Genomic DNA, 15,188 nt, shown 5'->3' with positions numbered 1-15,188 from the left:
GTCCTGCCATCAGCTGTACTTCCTGAAATTGAGGTTTTTTTCTTTTTGTGTGAGTGTGAAATAAACATTTGGAGGTCCTTCCTTAATTTTTATAATTGTATTTCTGTACTTGACATCAAAAACAAACACTAGTTTATCTGTATTTTGTCGCAGAAGCTTTAACTGTGGAGTTTTATTGGATAATATATCTTCTATTACAAATATTTCCTTTATGCTTCAATCATCTCCTCTCTTAGTGACCAAGCTGAAGTATAAAACTTGTATTTGCTGATCCATTGTTGTATTTTTGACCTTTTGTGACTTAATTAGAAACATCTAAAATGATACTGAAATAATCATTTCAATACTGAAACCATACTTAATATAGTCTTTTATATTGAGCTTTATGGTTGATTCCTTTGTCTCCATCGCACTACAGCCAAGTTTTAGTGATGACACTTTTAGCAGGTTGATATTAGACATCAAAATATTCTCTATTTAATAAAAGAAAATAATATAAAGTCAACTACAGTCATTTGACAAAGAAAGTAAACTATCTTTCAGCTCTGTCTAGGAGTCAGGATATAATAAAAAAAAATCTTTACACTGTCTCGTTACTTATTTAGCAAAAAACCTAACCTGAATGCAGAAACACACTTACTGCTTCCAGTACCAGCAAGAATGGACTTAACTGACCATCAGCAACTGTGCAGACCTCTGTGAAAACAGAGGTTTGGGCATTTTGCATATTTGCAGATTAACCTTGTGAATATTCACAAGTGGAAAACTAATATAACTTGTTGGGACAAAATCCTCCTCTCTCTGAAACGAACATGGCAGCATGGGTTATTTTTGAAAAGCTGTATTTGAACACAAAAGAAGTCTTCTGGAAAATCTCCTTTGGACAGATGAGACTTAAGTGGAGATGTTTGGCTATAATGCACAAAAACCACCTGCAGCATATCAGCACCAACACCTCATACAAACTGTCAAGCATGGTGGTGGAGGGGTGATGACTTGGGCTTGTTTTGCAGCCATAGGACATGAACACCTTGCATTGAGTTGACCATGAACTCCTCTGTACACCAAAGCATTCTAGAGTCAAATGTGAAGACATTTGTCCAACAGCTGAAGCTGGGCCCAAATTGGGTCATCCAACAAGGCAATGATCCCCAAACATAGCAGCAAATATAGAACAGAAGGGCTGAAAAAGAAAAGAATCAAGATGTCACATTGGTCGAGTCAAAGCTCAGACCTTAACCTGATTGAAAAGCTGTGGAGGAACCTTAACAGAGTTTTGCTTAAATGAAGGATCCAAACATTAATGAACTGAAACAATGCTGTAAAGAAGAACAGGTCAGAAATGCTCCACAGGGATGTGAGAGAGTGATAAAACAATTACTTCAACTTATTGTTGACAAAGGTAACTACAAGCTACTGAATCATGGATTTGTTTAGTTTTACAAATACTGCTTCTGTATTTGGCTTAGCCTTTGTTGAGTAAATAGTGACACGATGCAACTTTTTTATATTTTGATATGTAAAACCTTTGAACTGACCAAGGTTGTACTTTCTTTTCTACATGAGTGTAGTTTCTCTATTAAATCATACTTTTCAGCTACAAGCCAGAGCTGCTGTCCGTCCAGTTATGGACTGGATAAGATCACTCACCTACCAGTGGTGGTTCCTATTGTACACAGCCTTCATTAATAGGTGAACATGCCTCTCCTCTATTTAAGAGCTGGCGTGCGCAGATTCAGCTGACTGAGTAAAAATGTCCTCTTAGGAGAGGTAACTGGGCCCTCCTGCAGGCAGGGTTAGTTCCCTCCATGTGACCTTGTGTCTCAGCAGGCCCGACTCATTCATGTGTGAGGTGGCGTGACTGGAAAAATGTATTAGAGAGTACACAAGCATCCAGATGATGCTGTGTCATTTTAACAATGACACCAAAAATAAGAAGTTGTTTATACCTGAGCTGAGATTAATGTTAATTCCTATCACGCTGTCATCTCTTTGCACTAGAAGAAAAGTGGAGAGACATGTGGACATAGGTCCGGTGTCCTCCCACCTCATGTACACAGTCACATTCCTTCTCACATAATAGTAAGAGCTTTTCCCTGATTGTAGCAGAAAAACCACAATTGCTAGCAAACATCTGGTGTTACAGTCTAGTTGGTCTCCCGGGGTGCAGATTGGGGTGGGGTGGGGGGTGGGGGGGGGGGGCGACGATGAGAGCACATTAAAATGACTCTGGTCCCTGATGTCAGCACTGTACCCTCAGAGCATTTCTCTTGATAGCGTGACGGCGCCTGTGTGGTTCCATATGTACTTTAAAAAATAGCGGTCATATGCATAAAATAAAAATCTATATGTCATGACATCAGGGATTGTGAAATTCAGCTGTCATTCAAAAGTAACTTGTTTTAGACAGATTTCTGGCCTGTAAGCTCATAATATCCCTTTCCCTGATGCAATCACACAAAGGCAGTTGGTAAATCAACTCAAGGTACCAGAGACCAGCTTGACAACATGTGACTAATTGTAAACATTTCTATTGTCAGCTGAGGCTGTAAACCGTGAGCTGAAAAAGCCAAAGAGGTTATAGAGGTAACACGGGCTAAAAGCAACACTCTTGGTGTAGCCACTCAGTGTGTCTGAGGAGATGTACAGCATATAGTAATCTATTTAAAACTAAGGTATGAATGTGTACGCTAAGTGAAAAAGCCTGCAGTGTAAAAGCACTGAATAAATAAAGTCCATTTAAAGCCAAGAAGGAAAAAAATGCAGACTGTGTCAGTCAGTAAACTTAGTGTTTGCAAAACTAAGTAAGTAAATTTTGTACTACAAGTTCCAGCCTTTATGCTTCAGGATTATTTTACTACATGACATCTTATAGGACAGTAAAGCTGCTAAACTCTCTCTCACTCTTGCTTAGTAGGTAAGTTACCATATGTGCTCACCTCTCTCTTTAGATTGAAGGTTGTCAGTTCAAGTGCAGTATGGGACAGTTCTCAAAACCTCTTCTTTTGGTTTATATCGTGTATTATACATCAGCGCCGTTTTTTAGAAATGTTTTTCCCTCTTCTTATATCTCACATAGAACACTGTAGATATTTTCCTGTGAAGAAAATCATTCCATTCTGCAGAGGGAACGCTTTACTACAACGAGTTAACTCTGAAGACTGAGGGTGACTACACTTTAAATACAAAAAGTTTTATGGCATAAATAGTTACGACCTTTTGGAGCATTTCCATTAGGTACAGAGTAGCTGCTATCTCATGTACAGTACACCTCCTATGTGTTTATAAGCCATCATCTTTACCTCTAACTTTTTAGCTGCATCAGAGGCAAGCTAGAGAAAGAATCCACCAATATTTTGCAGAGATCTGAGTAGGTGGTATTTTTGTTTATCTCTTATCTCTGATCTCCTACCTCAAACATGACCTGCTCTGGAGCAGGTAAGGTGTGTGCAAGTTACCACGGTGACTTCATAGCTTGGAGAAATAACAATCAATTTAATATTTTCTAAGGTTGAAAGAGTACTATGATTGAACATTAGAGACACAGACACTTAACAAGGGAACAGCTTATGCTGTCAGTCTGATCTGAACCCGAAAAGCTTGATTGTGTTGGAATATTTATTACACTTATGGTCACATAACATGGTTTTGATTACCTGGACAAAGGCCACAGACCAAAATGCATTGATGAAGTTGTTCTTCATACCACACTTGTTGCTTTCCTCCATGCATGTTGGCAAAAGATGTTGTCAGCTGGTGTGAGTGTAAATATTGACTCTTAATATGATAATATGCTTAAATTAAACTAGTGAAATAAACTGGAAAAATGGAAGATTATATTACAGCTTTGATTCTTTATTGTATTTATCTGAGGCCTGCCCGCATTTATTATTTCACTAATAAAAAAAACAGTCTTGGATTTGTCGCATGGTGTTTTTTAGGTGTCTGTATCTGTGGATACAGCTTGTTAATTTATCACTGGTATCAGATTGGTATCAGTATCATATCAGAAATGGAAAAACCTGCATCCGTTATAAAGACAGGCAGTTATGAAATGCAGCACATTTGTCTTCTTACCCAACAAGGTCAACAGGACATCTCTGTCCCGTCTCTCAGGTTTTCTAAGTTTGATGCTGTTTAAACCGATCAGACTTTACTCTTGTCCACTTACTAATGAGCTGTCTGAACACAGTGCTTGTTAACACATAGAGTGATGCTTTCTCTTCATTGGGTGCACAGCAGATGGATGTTTACCATTGCAGGGATGATGTATAATGGTTTGATAGTGTAATGCCACTGATAGGCCATTATATGATCTCTCCTCGGGTTTTCACTTGACTCAGCAGATAGCTCTGACCTCAGCTGCTCAGTGCTGCAGACAATAGAAGTGAGGAGCTTCCTATATATAGTGCAGGTGTGTAAACAGCAGGTGCATCACTGTGTTAACACACACATGCATGCAGTTTCTCAGAAAGGTATTTGAATGATGCAAGTGAAAACACCACATTTTGCAGCAGGTCTTACTGCTGATCTTTCACTTTCGGTGCATGTTATTAATCAGTGCCCGACTGACTGAATAAATGCGTAAATGCCCGTTCTGTTTGCGTATGTGCGAAGGGATTGGAAGTGGGAGAAAAGAGGAGGGTGTGGGGAAATTAGGTCTGGTGTTTTTCTGTATTTCCTTTATTGTAAGTCTCCTCAAAACAAATCCAATAATCTAAAGTACTATGCAAATGTCTTGAGCCACTGTTGATGTGTTTATATTTATGCTAGAAAAATGGGATACATGTGTAGACAGTTATTGAAATGTGCAAAAACACATGAAAATACAGTATATGAGGCAAAAACTGAGTTTGTACAAATCTAATGAGCATCAAAGTGAATTTTTGTTATGGCCTTTATTCTTTAACGCAGCCTGAACTCTCTTCTTTGTAGTTGGAATGATTCATAGGTCTGCATTAAGTGGCTTAACAAACAAACAAAACAAATATTCCTCTGAAAATGATCAGGTACAAGGATTGAACTGAAAATGAGTCAAATAGCAGCCAGTGTCAAACAAATAACTCCTGACAAAGAACTTCAGGAAGCCTGGAGAACTATTGCTTAAGCCCACTTTGACGTCTGACTCCTGGGAAGCAAAATATAAAGAAATGATGGGCTCAGACGAAGTGACAAAAATAGCTTGGACACGGCCACTATTTATAGTGTTTAATCTTGAATCATCAGATTTTGTTCTTTGTTCTTTCAGCAGAATATTTTTTAAAGTTATCAGATTTACACATCAAATTGTCCATAAGCATACTTAGCCACATACTGTAGCTTATAGGGTTTATTCAGTAATCTAGTGAAGGATCAGACCTGCAGGTGCTCACCCTACTTGGCCCACGTAGAATTTGTGTCAGCACAACCTTCGTTTTTAATTCCCAGATAAATCCTTGCCATTTGACACTATCAGAGATCCACCTTTGCTGACTTGCAAAAATATTTGCATTGGCTAAGCAAGCATTTTAGGGCACAATTGACACTTCAATTTGTTCAGTCATTACTGTGTTTTTACGTCTCAGCTTCCGAGAAGTTGGGGTGGTGGTGATGTTATCTTTCAGTGAGCAGTGCCAGCTGTAGTGTAGAACTGCGACTGACAGGAAGTTAACTGGAGGGAGAGGGGAGCCCTACTCTTACCTGACTGTGTATTATGAAAACCATATCAGTGGCCAGGAAGGAGAGTCAGCAATTTGAAGAAATCCTTGGAGGATCCAAATCTAAGCCCGCCACCCCCTCCCATCCTGTCTCAACCTTTTCTTTTACCCACACCTGAGACCCACCCTGGCAAAAAATCTGCACCTACCTGCAAAATAAGAAAAGATCGCCTGCAAAAATACCCCCAAACGCAGAAGTCATCAAGAAATAGAGTGCTGCGAGAGGAGGAGGAGGAGGAGTGTGCTGACGGCTGCTTCGGCACCAGCTGCAGATCTCCACTCCTCCTCCTCGCGCTCCTCTTCTCCTTCGCTTGCACCTTCTCCCTTTCTTTGCAGGACGGTCACTATACAACACGCGGTCACTGGAAATGCAAGAGCTGCAGACCTCAACAAAGGTTACAGTGGTTATTACAGAAAATGACCCCTCGCGCAAGTTGAGATTTCACTGCTCGTGCATCGCCCACATGCACACTTGTGTTGGTGTGTACATCAGCGAGCAGCAGCTACATTCATGTATGCATTTGTGTTATTACATTATTGTGTTTGTGCACGCAGTTACCTATGCATGTGTGTTTTTTATTTCCTAAAACAGCTGAGCATTTCTGATTTCCGGCTTATTACAGCGGACTCAGTCGTCTGGGGTTAGAGAGATAGGATTGTCTCATTAAAAAAAAAAAAAATCTTCCGTCCTTCTGCTTCCTTGCTTTTCCTACCCTCATTCTCCCAAAACTCTCTTGACATGACGTGAAGGAGAATCTATCACAGGGTGTGGAGAAAGCTTGGATGTGTATCTGTGTCCAGCATCTCTAAGCTGACTAAGTGATAAGAAGGAAATTGAATGACCCATCCAACACAGAAAGCCTGGCGTGCACTCGCACCCATCCTCAAACTTTCCTCTGCTCTCTTCCCGTTATCTCTTGCACTCGCTCTGCTCCTTCCAGCGAAACGTCCGACCAGAACAGCTCTGGCGGCGGATGTTGTCATTGATGTGTTTGCTGGGTAGTGCTGGCTCGACAATCCTCGGTGTGTGACTCCCCCCACACCGGGATGTGGATGGTGATGATGCATCCACTGGGAGCCAGAGCAGCTGTGGTCCACCAGTGGCTCCAGTGTGGCTGTCACACTGACAAAAGAGGAAGGGGGGGGGCTAGAGGCACGTGTGCGTGCGTTACCCGTTTCTGTCCGAAGAAAAGCTGAAACGGCAAATACTGATAAGGAAATGTCTCTGGGAGATGCTCTCATCGTCACAATATATCCACATGGTTTAGCAGGTTTGTGACTGCTACCATTATGCAGCTGTTTGTGAACGATAAGGTCACGCTGACTTTAATTAATCTTGTTATTGTCAAGGTGGGCTGCCTCATGTGATAGCCTCCCACCCCTGCATTCTTCCAAAAGTTCACTCAACCCCCGCTTGTGTGAGCGTGCGCTTTGAAGCCATCTAAAGGTGGACGGAGGAGCATTAACAGTGAGTTTTGTGTGTGTTGTCTGTGTGTAGGATCTTGAAGTTCCTTGTGGCCAAGAGGAAGTTTAAGGAGACACTACGCCCGTACGATGTGAAGGATGTCATAGAGCAGTATTCTGCTGGACACTTGGACATGCTGGGCCGCATCAAGAGCCTGCAGACCAGGTAGCTCTTTTAATTGTGTTTCATAGGAAGATATTTTTGTGAATCTGCTCTGAAGCACTCTTTAAAGCTCAACAAACAACATGTTATCTCTTGTTTATTTAACAACAAACAAAAGAAAAATCAGTAGAAGAAGTGACTTGTGGCTCTATGAGGACAGTCTAGAAACTCACTGGCTTTTTGTGTCATGTTTTATCCTTTTAAGGTAATAATCAGTGTTTAGGGACTTCAGTCAGGTTCGGATTATGGAAAACATTTTGTTTTGAGTGCTTTCAGTCTGACTGTGAATGCAGATGAACTTAGGCCAAAAAAAGCTAATAAAAAGAAAAAGTTGCATTACTCCTTTACTCTCTGCAAAGATGGTTTAACTGCATGAAGCCAAAGATACTCTGAACACAAAAAACCAAAATATGACTCTGATCCTGACCAAAATGGTTTGGTATCAGATCACAAAGATGTCCTATCTGTGAACGTCAAAATCAGCATTTCACAGAATCTGTTGCCTGATAGGCTATTTGGTTTTCGCCAAACATGTACTGTCATGAACTTTAACATCTAACATGCTAACTGACGCCTGTAGAGTCTGAGTCATAGCTCTGTTTTTTGTTTGTTTTTTTGCATATGTTGAGATGTCCTTTCCTGGGGAGATTTCTTGTCTTGAATGTTTTCTACTTCTAAATAATCTTCCTCACTGTTGAAACATGGACTTCAGATTGTTTGGATGGCCTTGTAACCATTCCCAGATTGATGAGCAGCAATGACTGCTCGTTTGTGCAGCTGAACTGTGCTTGTTAAATTAAAGTACCTGAACTCAGTTGTGAAACTATTCACTTCCTCCATTGCCCTCCCAACAATCATGCTGAGCCAAAAAAAAGTCTTGTAGTTTTCGGGTATTTACTCTTTTTTATGGTTTATTTTTGTGTAAAAGGGTGGACCAGATAATTGGACGAGGAGCTGTTCAGCCAGATAAGAAGACACGTCCTGAAAAAGGAGAGAAGACACAGCCAGAACTGGACTCACTGGATGAGCTAAGCATGATGGGCCGTGTAGTCAAGGTGGAGAAACAGGTAATGGAGTAGAGTTTGATATATGAACAATGGAGCTGTTAAAGTGTGTTTTCTTTCTGTTCTGTAGCTCTCATGTGCTGTTAGGAAGTGATGAGTTTTAGCTTGGCTTTTGAAACCGAGTGCCATTCATGTCTGTGTGTGTTTGTTCAGGTTCAGTCCATAGAAAACAAGCTGGACCTCCTGCTCAACTTTTACTCCCAGTGCCTGAAGAAAGGCTCGTCCAACTTTACCTTGTCCTCCCTCCTCGACCCCGACCTGACTTCTGATTACCACAGCCCCACGGACCAAAGAGACCTCTTCCCCTCTGCTAACACACTCATCTCTCAGTCTGAGAGCGGCAACTTGGAATGACAATGAGCTGACTGTTCGAACAAAGGCACAAACCCTTTACAGTATGTCTTCCTAAGGCTGTGTCCTCACTCAGCCTAAATGACTTCTCATCACTTCCTTTCATTTCAGTCTTCACTCTGCATCCCCCCTTTACTTTCCCCCTCGAGTGAACGTTTCCAGCCCGAGGCCACCAGATGGCTCCACCTGACAGGGAGCCACAGCCAAAGCTGCTCACCGCACACACCTCTGAACCCACTACTGTACATGAGGATGGAGATGAAGAAAGGACACGTGAACGACTAATACTTGACTACTGAACCACTCTCAGCCGCTCACTTCATGCTATATATACATCAATGCCTAATTTAAAGCTGTAGATAATCGGTGGGGTTCAGTGAAGTTTTTTAAAGTTTTAGAGAAAACTTTTGTCCACACCATCAGTTTTCATCAGACACTGATTTGTCTGTGATTACTTTGATAATTTAGGATGGCATCACAGCTCTTGAGTAGCACCAAAGGAGCTGAGACAAGGTGCTCCTGTGGAAAGGGGGAGAATCTCTCAGGCTCAGCTGACAGCCACCAGACTCCAGTGGTATCATCTGAACAAAAGGAAGGGGGTAAACGTGTAAATCCTGCTTTAATTGCCCAAACTACACACATGAAACAGAGTTAGGAGAATGTGTTGGACTGGTGTGCATACAGTACATGACTCCTTAGAAGTTTGGTCTCCAACAAGCCCACATGCAAAAAACAACAACAAAGAAAGAAAGAAAACAACCCACACACATCCCTGTTTGACTGAAATAAGGAATGCTCGTACTTGTTTAGAATTTAATAGAGCCAAAATGTTCTTTAACAGGCTTTCAAATGCCACTTATCTCAGTAACCTGTATTTAAATTTAAACCCGCCCTTTAAAACTTGCTGTCTTGCAGCCCACGTTCCCGGCACGCATGCTCCTCAGACCAGATGGGAAAAAAAAGAGAATTTCATGGACAGGAACGCATCACTTTCTCCAGAGCTTCTTGTCACTCACCCTTACCCTCAGGTCAGCTGCTTCAGGCAGTCTGCAGCGCCCGCTCTTACTCTCACTGGGACGTTTTGACCCAGTTTGGCGTAGTTTTGTTAAACATCGAATATCCTGAAAGGCAGCCAGGTCAAATGCATGAATTTCCTTACCCGGATGAACGCTTGTGTGCTGGGAAATGGTTACAGCCTTACAGCCTCAGCTTGCAGCCGCCGTACTTTGCTCTCTTTTTGTCTTTTCTGGTTTCTTTCTCGTTGCCCTTTTGCGCTCTAAATGCTCTCTGCTGATGGAAAAAACTGGAGAGTGCACAAATGCACACACATACACACACATATATACATATATTAACAATGAAAGTCCTTTTTACTTAAATACTCTGGCACTTGATGAATCTTTTGTTTTGATTTCTTTACTGTAATTGTGTTCATGCACTCGATTTCATGTAACCTAGAAGAGAGGATGTTTTTTAACGATTTTGGTTGTGAATGCAGGATTTAAGTTAATATATTTAATTAAGCTAGATATGATTGTTCAATTAATGTAGCATTTTATTTTCAAGTTAAATCATGGTTCACATGCACGAATTGCAGAGCTCATATGTATTATATATATATACATTTTTTAAAAAATGTCTTCGGATGATTGACTGAGAAAACATCCATCTTGCTGTATTTGGCCAGTAAAAACACGTCTTCTGTCCCTGTAAATCATTCATTCATTTGGTCCGGTCACGCCAGTTGACTCAGGTGCTCCACTTTAGACTTTTACACAGTGAATGTACTTCCTCGCACGGTCCTTTTAGATCTGTTTATGGTCTGTTGCTCTTGCTGCCATGAGGAATAAAATGGCACTATGAGCTTGCAGTTTTGCTCTCATTTAATTCACGGAGAGGCGCTCGGTAGCTTTATTACGTGGCCTAGATTATAGAAGAGGTGCCTATTTATTAGAGGCATTATTAAACTGAACAGTGCCGCCGTCACTTTATCGTCACCTGGAATGTTGAGCATTATGAAAATGTATGCGAGATCTCTGTACTGCATGTTGTTTGTTTCGTGGTAGCCCCAGTATTAGAAGACCAACTTAAAGGATGTAAAACCTAGAGTTAAGACAGGAAAGGAAAATACCTGTGCCTTCTACTCCCTCGTTCTATCGCAAGCCTGCTTCGAAGAGACGTGTTTAACTGAAATCACGCGAGGATGGTCACATGCTACGTTACCGCAAAACGTCAAGATTGTTCTAAAGATTTGTTCTGACTGCTGTAAACTTTGGTATATTTGAGAATTTTGCTGAATGTTCGGGATATCGTTGTACCTACCAGGTCCTTATTGCATCGACACCCTTTCTGTATTAGATGTGGAGGCTGGAGGCATGGACATTTGTGTCGTTGCAGGAGTCTCTGCTGTCATGTCTCCTCTCATAAGCATGTCACGTAGCTCAGAATGGCTTCCACACAACTACCTCTGAGGCCACTAGGGGGCGCTAGTCTAGAAACCAGAGTATGAGAAACTTTAACCGTCTGACTGAATGCTATGCATGACTCAATCTGCACGTTCTTTTTTCATGTCTTCTTCATGACGCCCATCTTTCACTGTCTTGCTGCCATCCGACATTCCAGCATCGCTCTGTAGCGTCTCTATTTGTCTGAACTGTCGTTAAAGTGAAATTCAAACTGATCAAGCAATAAGAAAACTGAACAAAGTCTTCCAACTCTAATTGATGTGGCTACTGGTTGAATGAAACATGGCACTGATTTATTTTCTAATCTAATGAGCACCTCCATTTGATCCTTTTAGGAGATGCAACAACAACAACAACAACAAAAAAGTGTATCTGCTGGAGATGAAATTGGATCACTTGACTAATTATTAATTTATTAAAGCTCTTTGGACTGTTTGCTGTTGGTGTCTTTTATCTGGCAATAATATAAATTTTCAAAAGGAACTATAAAAATGCTTAAAATTCTGTTTCAAGATAAAAATGATACTCAAGGTCTGCCAACGAACGTGGAAAAAGAGCTGCTACTCAACTCCCTGAAGGCTCCGATGTACATCATCCACACTCAAACTTCAAATTAATCCAGCCTTCCAGTCGGTGGCACATGACAACCGCAACATATCATACCTTAGGTAGAAATGAAATGGAGCTAAAAAATAATAATAAATACAAGAAATAAGTCAATTTATTCAAGACTTTCTGAGACAAGATTGTTTAAAGGTGAATATTTGACCAAAAAAACCTGAATGTATTTAAAATATTGACATCCTTATTTAGATGTTTATCTCCAAACATTCAGCTGCAAAGACACACTTTTAGTAAATTGTATGTGACAGGATTAAAACATTTTCTTGCACAGTTTACACTCAAAACAGGGAACTGGTCTTAAGCTGCTTTCCTCATGGGAAGAAAACTGAAAATGTCTGATAGCCTGTATATAAAAGATGGATGTAGCCTCCAACAATGTCATCCACTGATTTGTGGACTCCTGTTTTGAGCATTTTGACTGTCACCATCTTGCTGTTGGAGACTTTACCTAAAAATATATAGTCTTTTTTTTTTTTTTAAAGGACCTTAATTTACAAAATGGAAATCATGCTGTATTCAATGAAGCTAGTAGAAATTGAGACTATAAAGTGACCATGGAAGAGTTTCCTGAGGTCATAAATGACTGCAACAGTAGTATTTGCTTGCTCACTGGCTTCTATACAATTGCCCCCTCCCACCAAGAATGCAGGGTCAAAGCACTTTAACATTTGCTTTACTTTTCAGACCCATAGGAGATGCCCATCTTTTATATACAGTCTATTATGCATACATAGTGAGCAGCAGAAAATCAGTGGGTTTTCTATAACCAGTTCTTTGCTGTCACACTGTGAAGTTGCCCACACCGTAGAAGTGACAGAACAAAGTCACGTGACGTCTATAAGGGTCGACAATCAAATAGGCAAATGTCTGCTCCTCCTCTCGCACCCCAGGGAAACATCGGCCAGACTCGTCCTATAGACAATAAAATTATGTGGTTAACACACGTGGAAACAACACATGTCTCTGATTTGTCTCAATCTGTCTCAAGAATGCACTCACTGCCCACTTTATTAGGCATGCCTGTTCATCCGCTCATTAGTGGATAAGTGTAATCAGCCAATCACACGGCAGAAAATGCAATTAGGCATATAGAAATGAACTGAATGTACTGAAGTTCAAACTGAGCATCAGAATGGAGAAGAAAGGTGATTTAAGAGACTTTGAACGTAACATAGCGTGGTCAGACCGCTCTTGATTTCTGCTGCTACATTCAAATGGTGAGGTCAGAATCTGGTATTAACAACATGAGAGCATGGATCCATCCAGCCTTGTATCAACATGCTGTTGGTGGGGTAATGGTGAGGGGAATATTTTCTTTGGTTACTTTGTGGCCCCCCAGTACCAACTGAGCATTGTTTATAAATGCCACAGCCTACCTGAGTATTGTTACCGAGCATGTCTATCTGTTAATGTTCACCGTACTTAAATATCATCAGACAATACAGACAAAAATCTCAGAGGAATGTTTCAGATATGCCTAAAAAGGTGTACTTGACATCAAATAAAATTATCTGTGAACTTTAATATAAAATATAGCTCTAAGTGAATATAAGTCTATGTACTGTCAGTACATGCATGTTTACACCGTATGTTAATCCTCCCCCTAATACTCGCTTTTCTAAATTGACTCTAGCTTCTTATTTAGACTAACTTTATGAGCAGCACAACATTTTCTCTATATTTCACGGGGGAACAGGCAGACACTGAACCAGGGACTTACAAAGGCACAAACTTTGAGCACTTTGGAGACAACGCCGATCTTTTTCGTCTCTGGGTCCTTCTGCACGCTGCGAAACAAATGCATCAAAATCTCACCATTAGGTCATGACTCATTTATGCATATAAATAAACATGGAGCCAGATGCTTCTCACCTGATCAGATCTTTGTATATTTGCTTTGTGGTGCTGATGTAAGGATCAATGGTGTCTTCATACTGACAGAGCTCACCCCCAAGACACAGGTGCTTGAAGAGGCTAAACAGAAACTCTCCCCGCTCCTCCCTCCCAACCACATAGTAGTGCTCAGACTCCTCGTCCTGCAACATCTGGAACAACCGAAGAGGTCATGAACTGGCTCAAAGTTAATAAAAACAACAAAATAAAAGAAAAGAAAAAAGGAAAAAAAGATGAGAGATTCACCTGTCGGAGTTCATCAGAGTCAGGGTAGACATCATGAAAGCATTTAACTACATGCCCAGTGGGCCTCAAGATGCCGCAAGAATAAATTGGATCAAACAGCTCCATGGAGACCTTAGTGCAAGGCGTGGGCTCGACACTGACAGACACCATTGGCTTGTCTGCAACACACACACACAAAAAAAAAATCTGAAGAGACCTGACTGCAAAAACTGGAGCAGATGAGAGCAATTTCCTGATATCAGTAATGAAAGGTACATGACATACCAAGAGGCACCCAGACTCCAGCATCCATCTTTCTCAGGCTGGACAGCACCTCAGGGTCTCTGAAGAAACACTGAGCACACATGGAGGGGGATTCAAAAGTGACCAAACACACCAAGACGCCTTTTCATCGTTTTAATCAGTTACATTGGGTTTGACAACGCAGCATTACATTTTTATATTTTAATCCTAGAGACGTACCAGAGCAAACTTTTCACTGCTGTAAGGGGAGAAACTGTGGTCAAAACTGAACGACTGAGCGGAAATCCTCCCCAGCATGGACCTGAATGTAACAAACAACCATCAGAGAGCATCCAACAGGTAGCAACACCGCAGATAAACAAAGGAAGATGTTTTTTCTTTTGTTTTTTAGGCTTAACTTCTTACGTCACCATTTCATCAACCGTGCCAAGGTGTCTTTATCTTGTAGGAAAGAAAATGACTTAGTGCGAAGAGCGTTAAAAGAAAAAGTCTGCTCAAACGCGTATTTTTCTTCGTCCATGTTTACTCTTTAATTGATCGTTAAGGGAAACACGAGGACTTGCTCCTTTTCCATAAACGAGTGCAGGCGGTTCACAGGCCAATCAGCGACAGGTGTCCTCATGAGCAGCCAATAAACTTCCCGTGTTGTAGGTTTGTTCCGGTTGGATGAAAGGCCCCCCCATCTAAGGTTTGTTTCGTTTACTTGTTGCTTTGGCAACGGACTCTGGTGACGTCCCAAATTGGACTGGAAGCTTCTTTTTTACGATATAAAGCCAAATACTGTGCAAATTACATTAACAAAAAAGAAAATGTATATTTTATGCTCGTTTATGAAACACACTCAAAAAAGGCCCAATAAAATACAATAAAATGATCTAAAAAAAATGAAATTAAAAATCTGCCCATTTTCTGTCTAATTTTGAAACACAAAACAATGTAAAATTACGATATTACATTTTATAGAATCTGGTTAAAAGAT

At 40.8% G+C, this 15,188-nt stretch overlaps 2 protein-coding genes across 8 annotated transcripts in view; one reads left to right on the top strand and one right to left on the bottom strand.

Annotated features, from left to right (window-relative positions):
* Positions 1-11,638, top strand: part of kcnq4 (potassium voltage-gated channel, KQT-like subfamily, member 4) — a 59,272-nt gene extending 47,634 nt beyond the window's left edge. For all 4 annotated transcript variants that reach the window (XM_085149609.1, XM_085149610.1, XM_085149607.1 and 1 more), the window contains 3 exons: positions 7,195-7,326; positions 8,252-8,390; positions 8,541-11,638. In XM_085149609.1, the coding sequence (XP_085005735.1) occupies positions 7,195-7,326; positions 8,252-8,390; positions 8,541-8,741 (472 nt within the window). In that variant the 3' untranslated portion in view covers positions 8,742-11,638. The remainder of the gene's footprint in view (positions 1-7,194; positions 7,327-8,251; positions 8,391-8,540) is intronic.
* Positions 11,639-11,748: 110 nt separating this feature from the next.
* Positions 11,749-14,944, bottom strand: cfap300 (cilia and flagella associated protein 300). 4 transcript variants are annotated; one of them, XM_085149628.1, is made up of 7 exons: positions 14,615-14,937; positions 14,429-14,510; positions 14,231-14,300; positions 13,967-14,124; positions 13,700-13,872; positions 13,548-13,614; positions 11,749-12,739 (listed from the first exon to the last, which is right to left on the bottom strand). In XM_085149628.1, exons 1-7 carry the CDS (start codon positions 14,620-14,622, stop codon positions 12,608-12,610), a joined length of 690 nt encoding a protein of 229 aa, XP_085005754.1. In that variant the 5' UTR covers positions 14,623-14,937; the 3' UTR covers positions 11,749-12,607. The 4 variants fall into 4 exon arrangements, with proteins under 4 accessions (XP_085005754.1, XP_085005753.1, XP_085005755.1 ...); XM_085149627.1 differs by having other exon boundaries at positions 14,620-14,937; XM_085149629.1 differs by having other exon boundaries at positions 14,608-14,727.
* Positions 14,945-15,188: the final 244 nt, after the last annotated feature.

The sequence above is a fragment of the Neolamprologus multifasciatus genome, chromosome 22, assembly GCF_963576455.1.
Source record: "Neolamprologus multifasciatus chromosome 22, fNeoMul1.2, whole genome shotgun sequence".
Taxonomy (NCBI): Eukaryota; Metazoa; Chordata; class Actinopteri; order Cichliformes; family Cichlidae; genus Neolamprologus; species Neolamprologus multifasciatus.
Note: the sequence above shows the minus strand (reverse complement) of the source record. Positions and strands in the feature narration are given on the sequence as shown.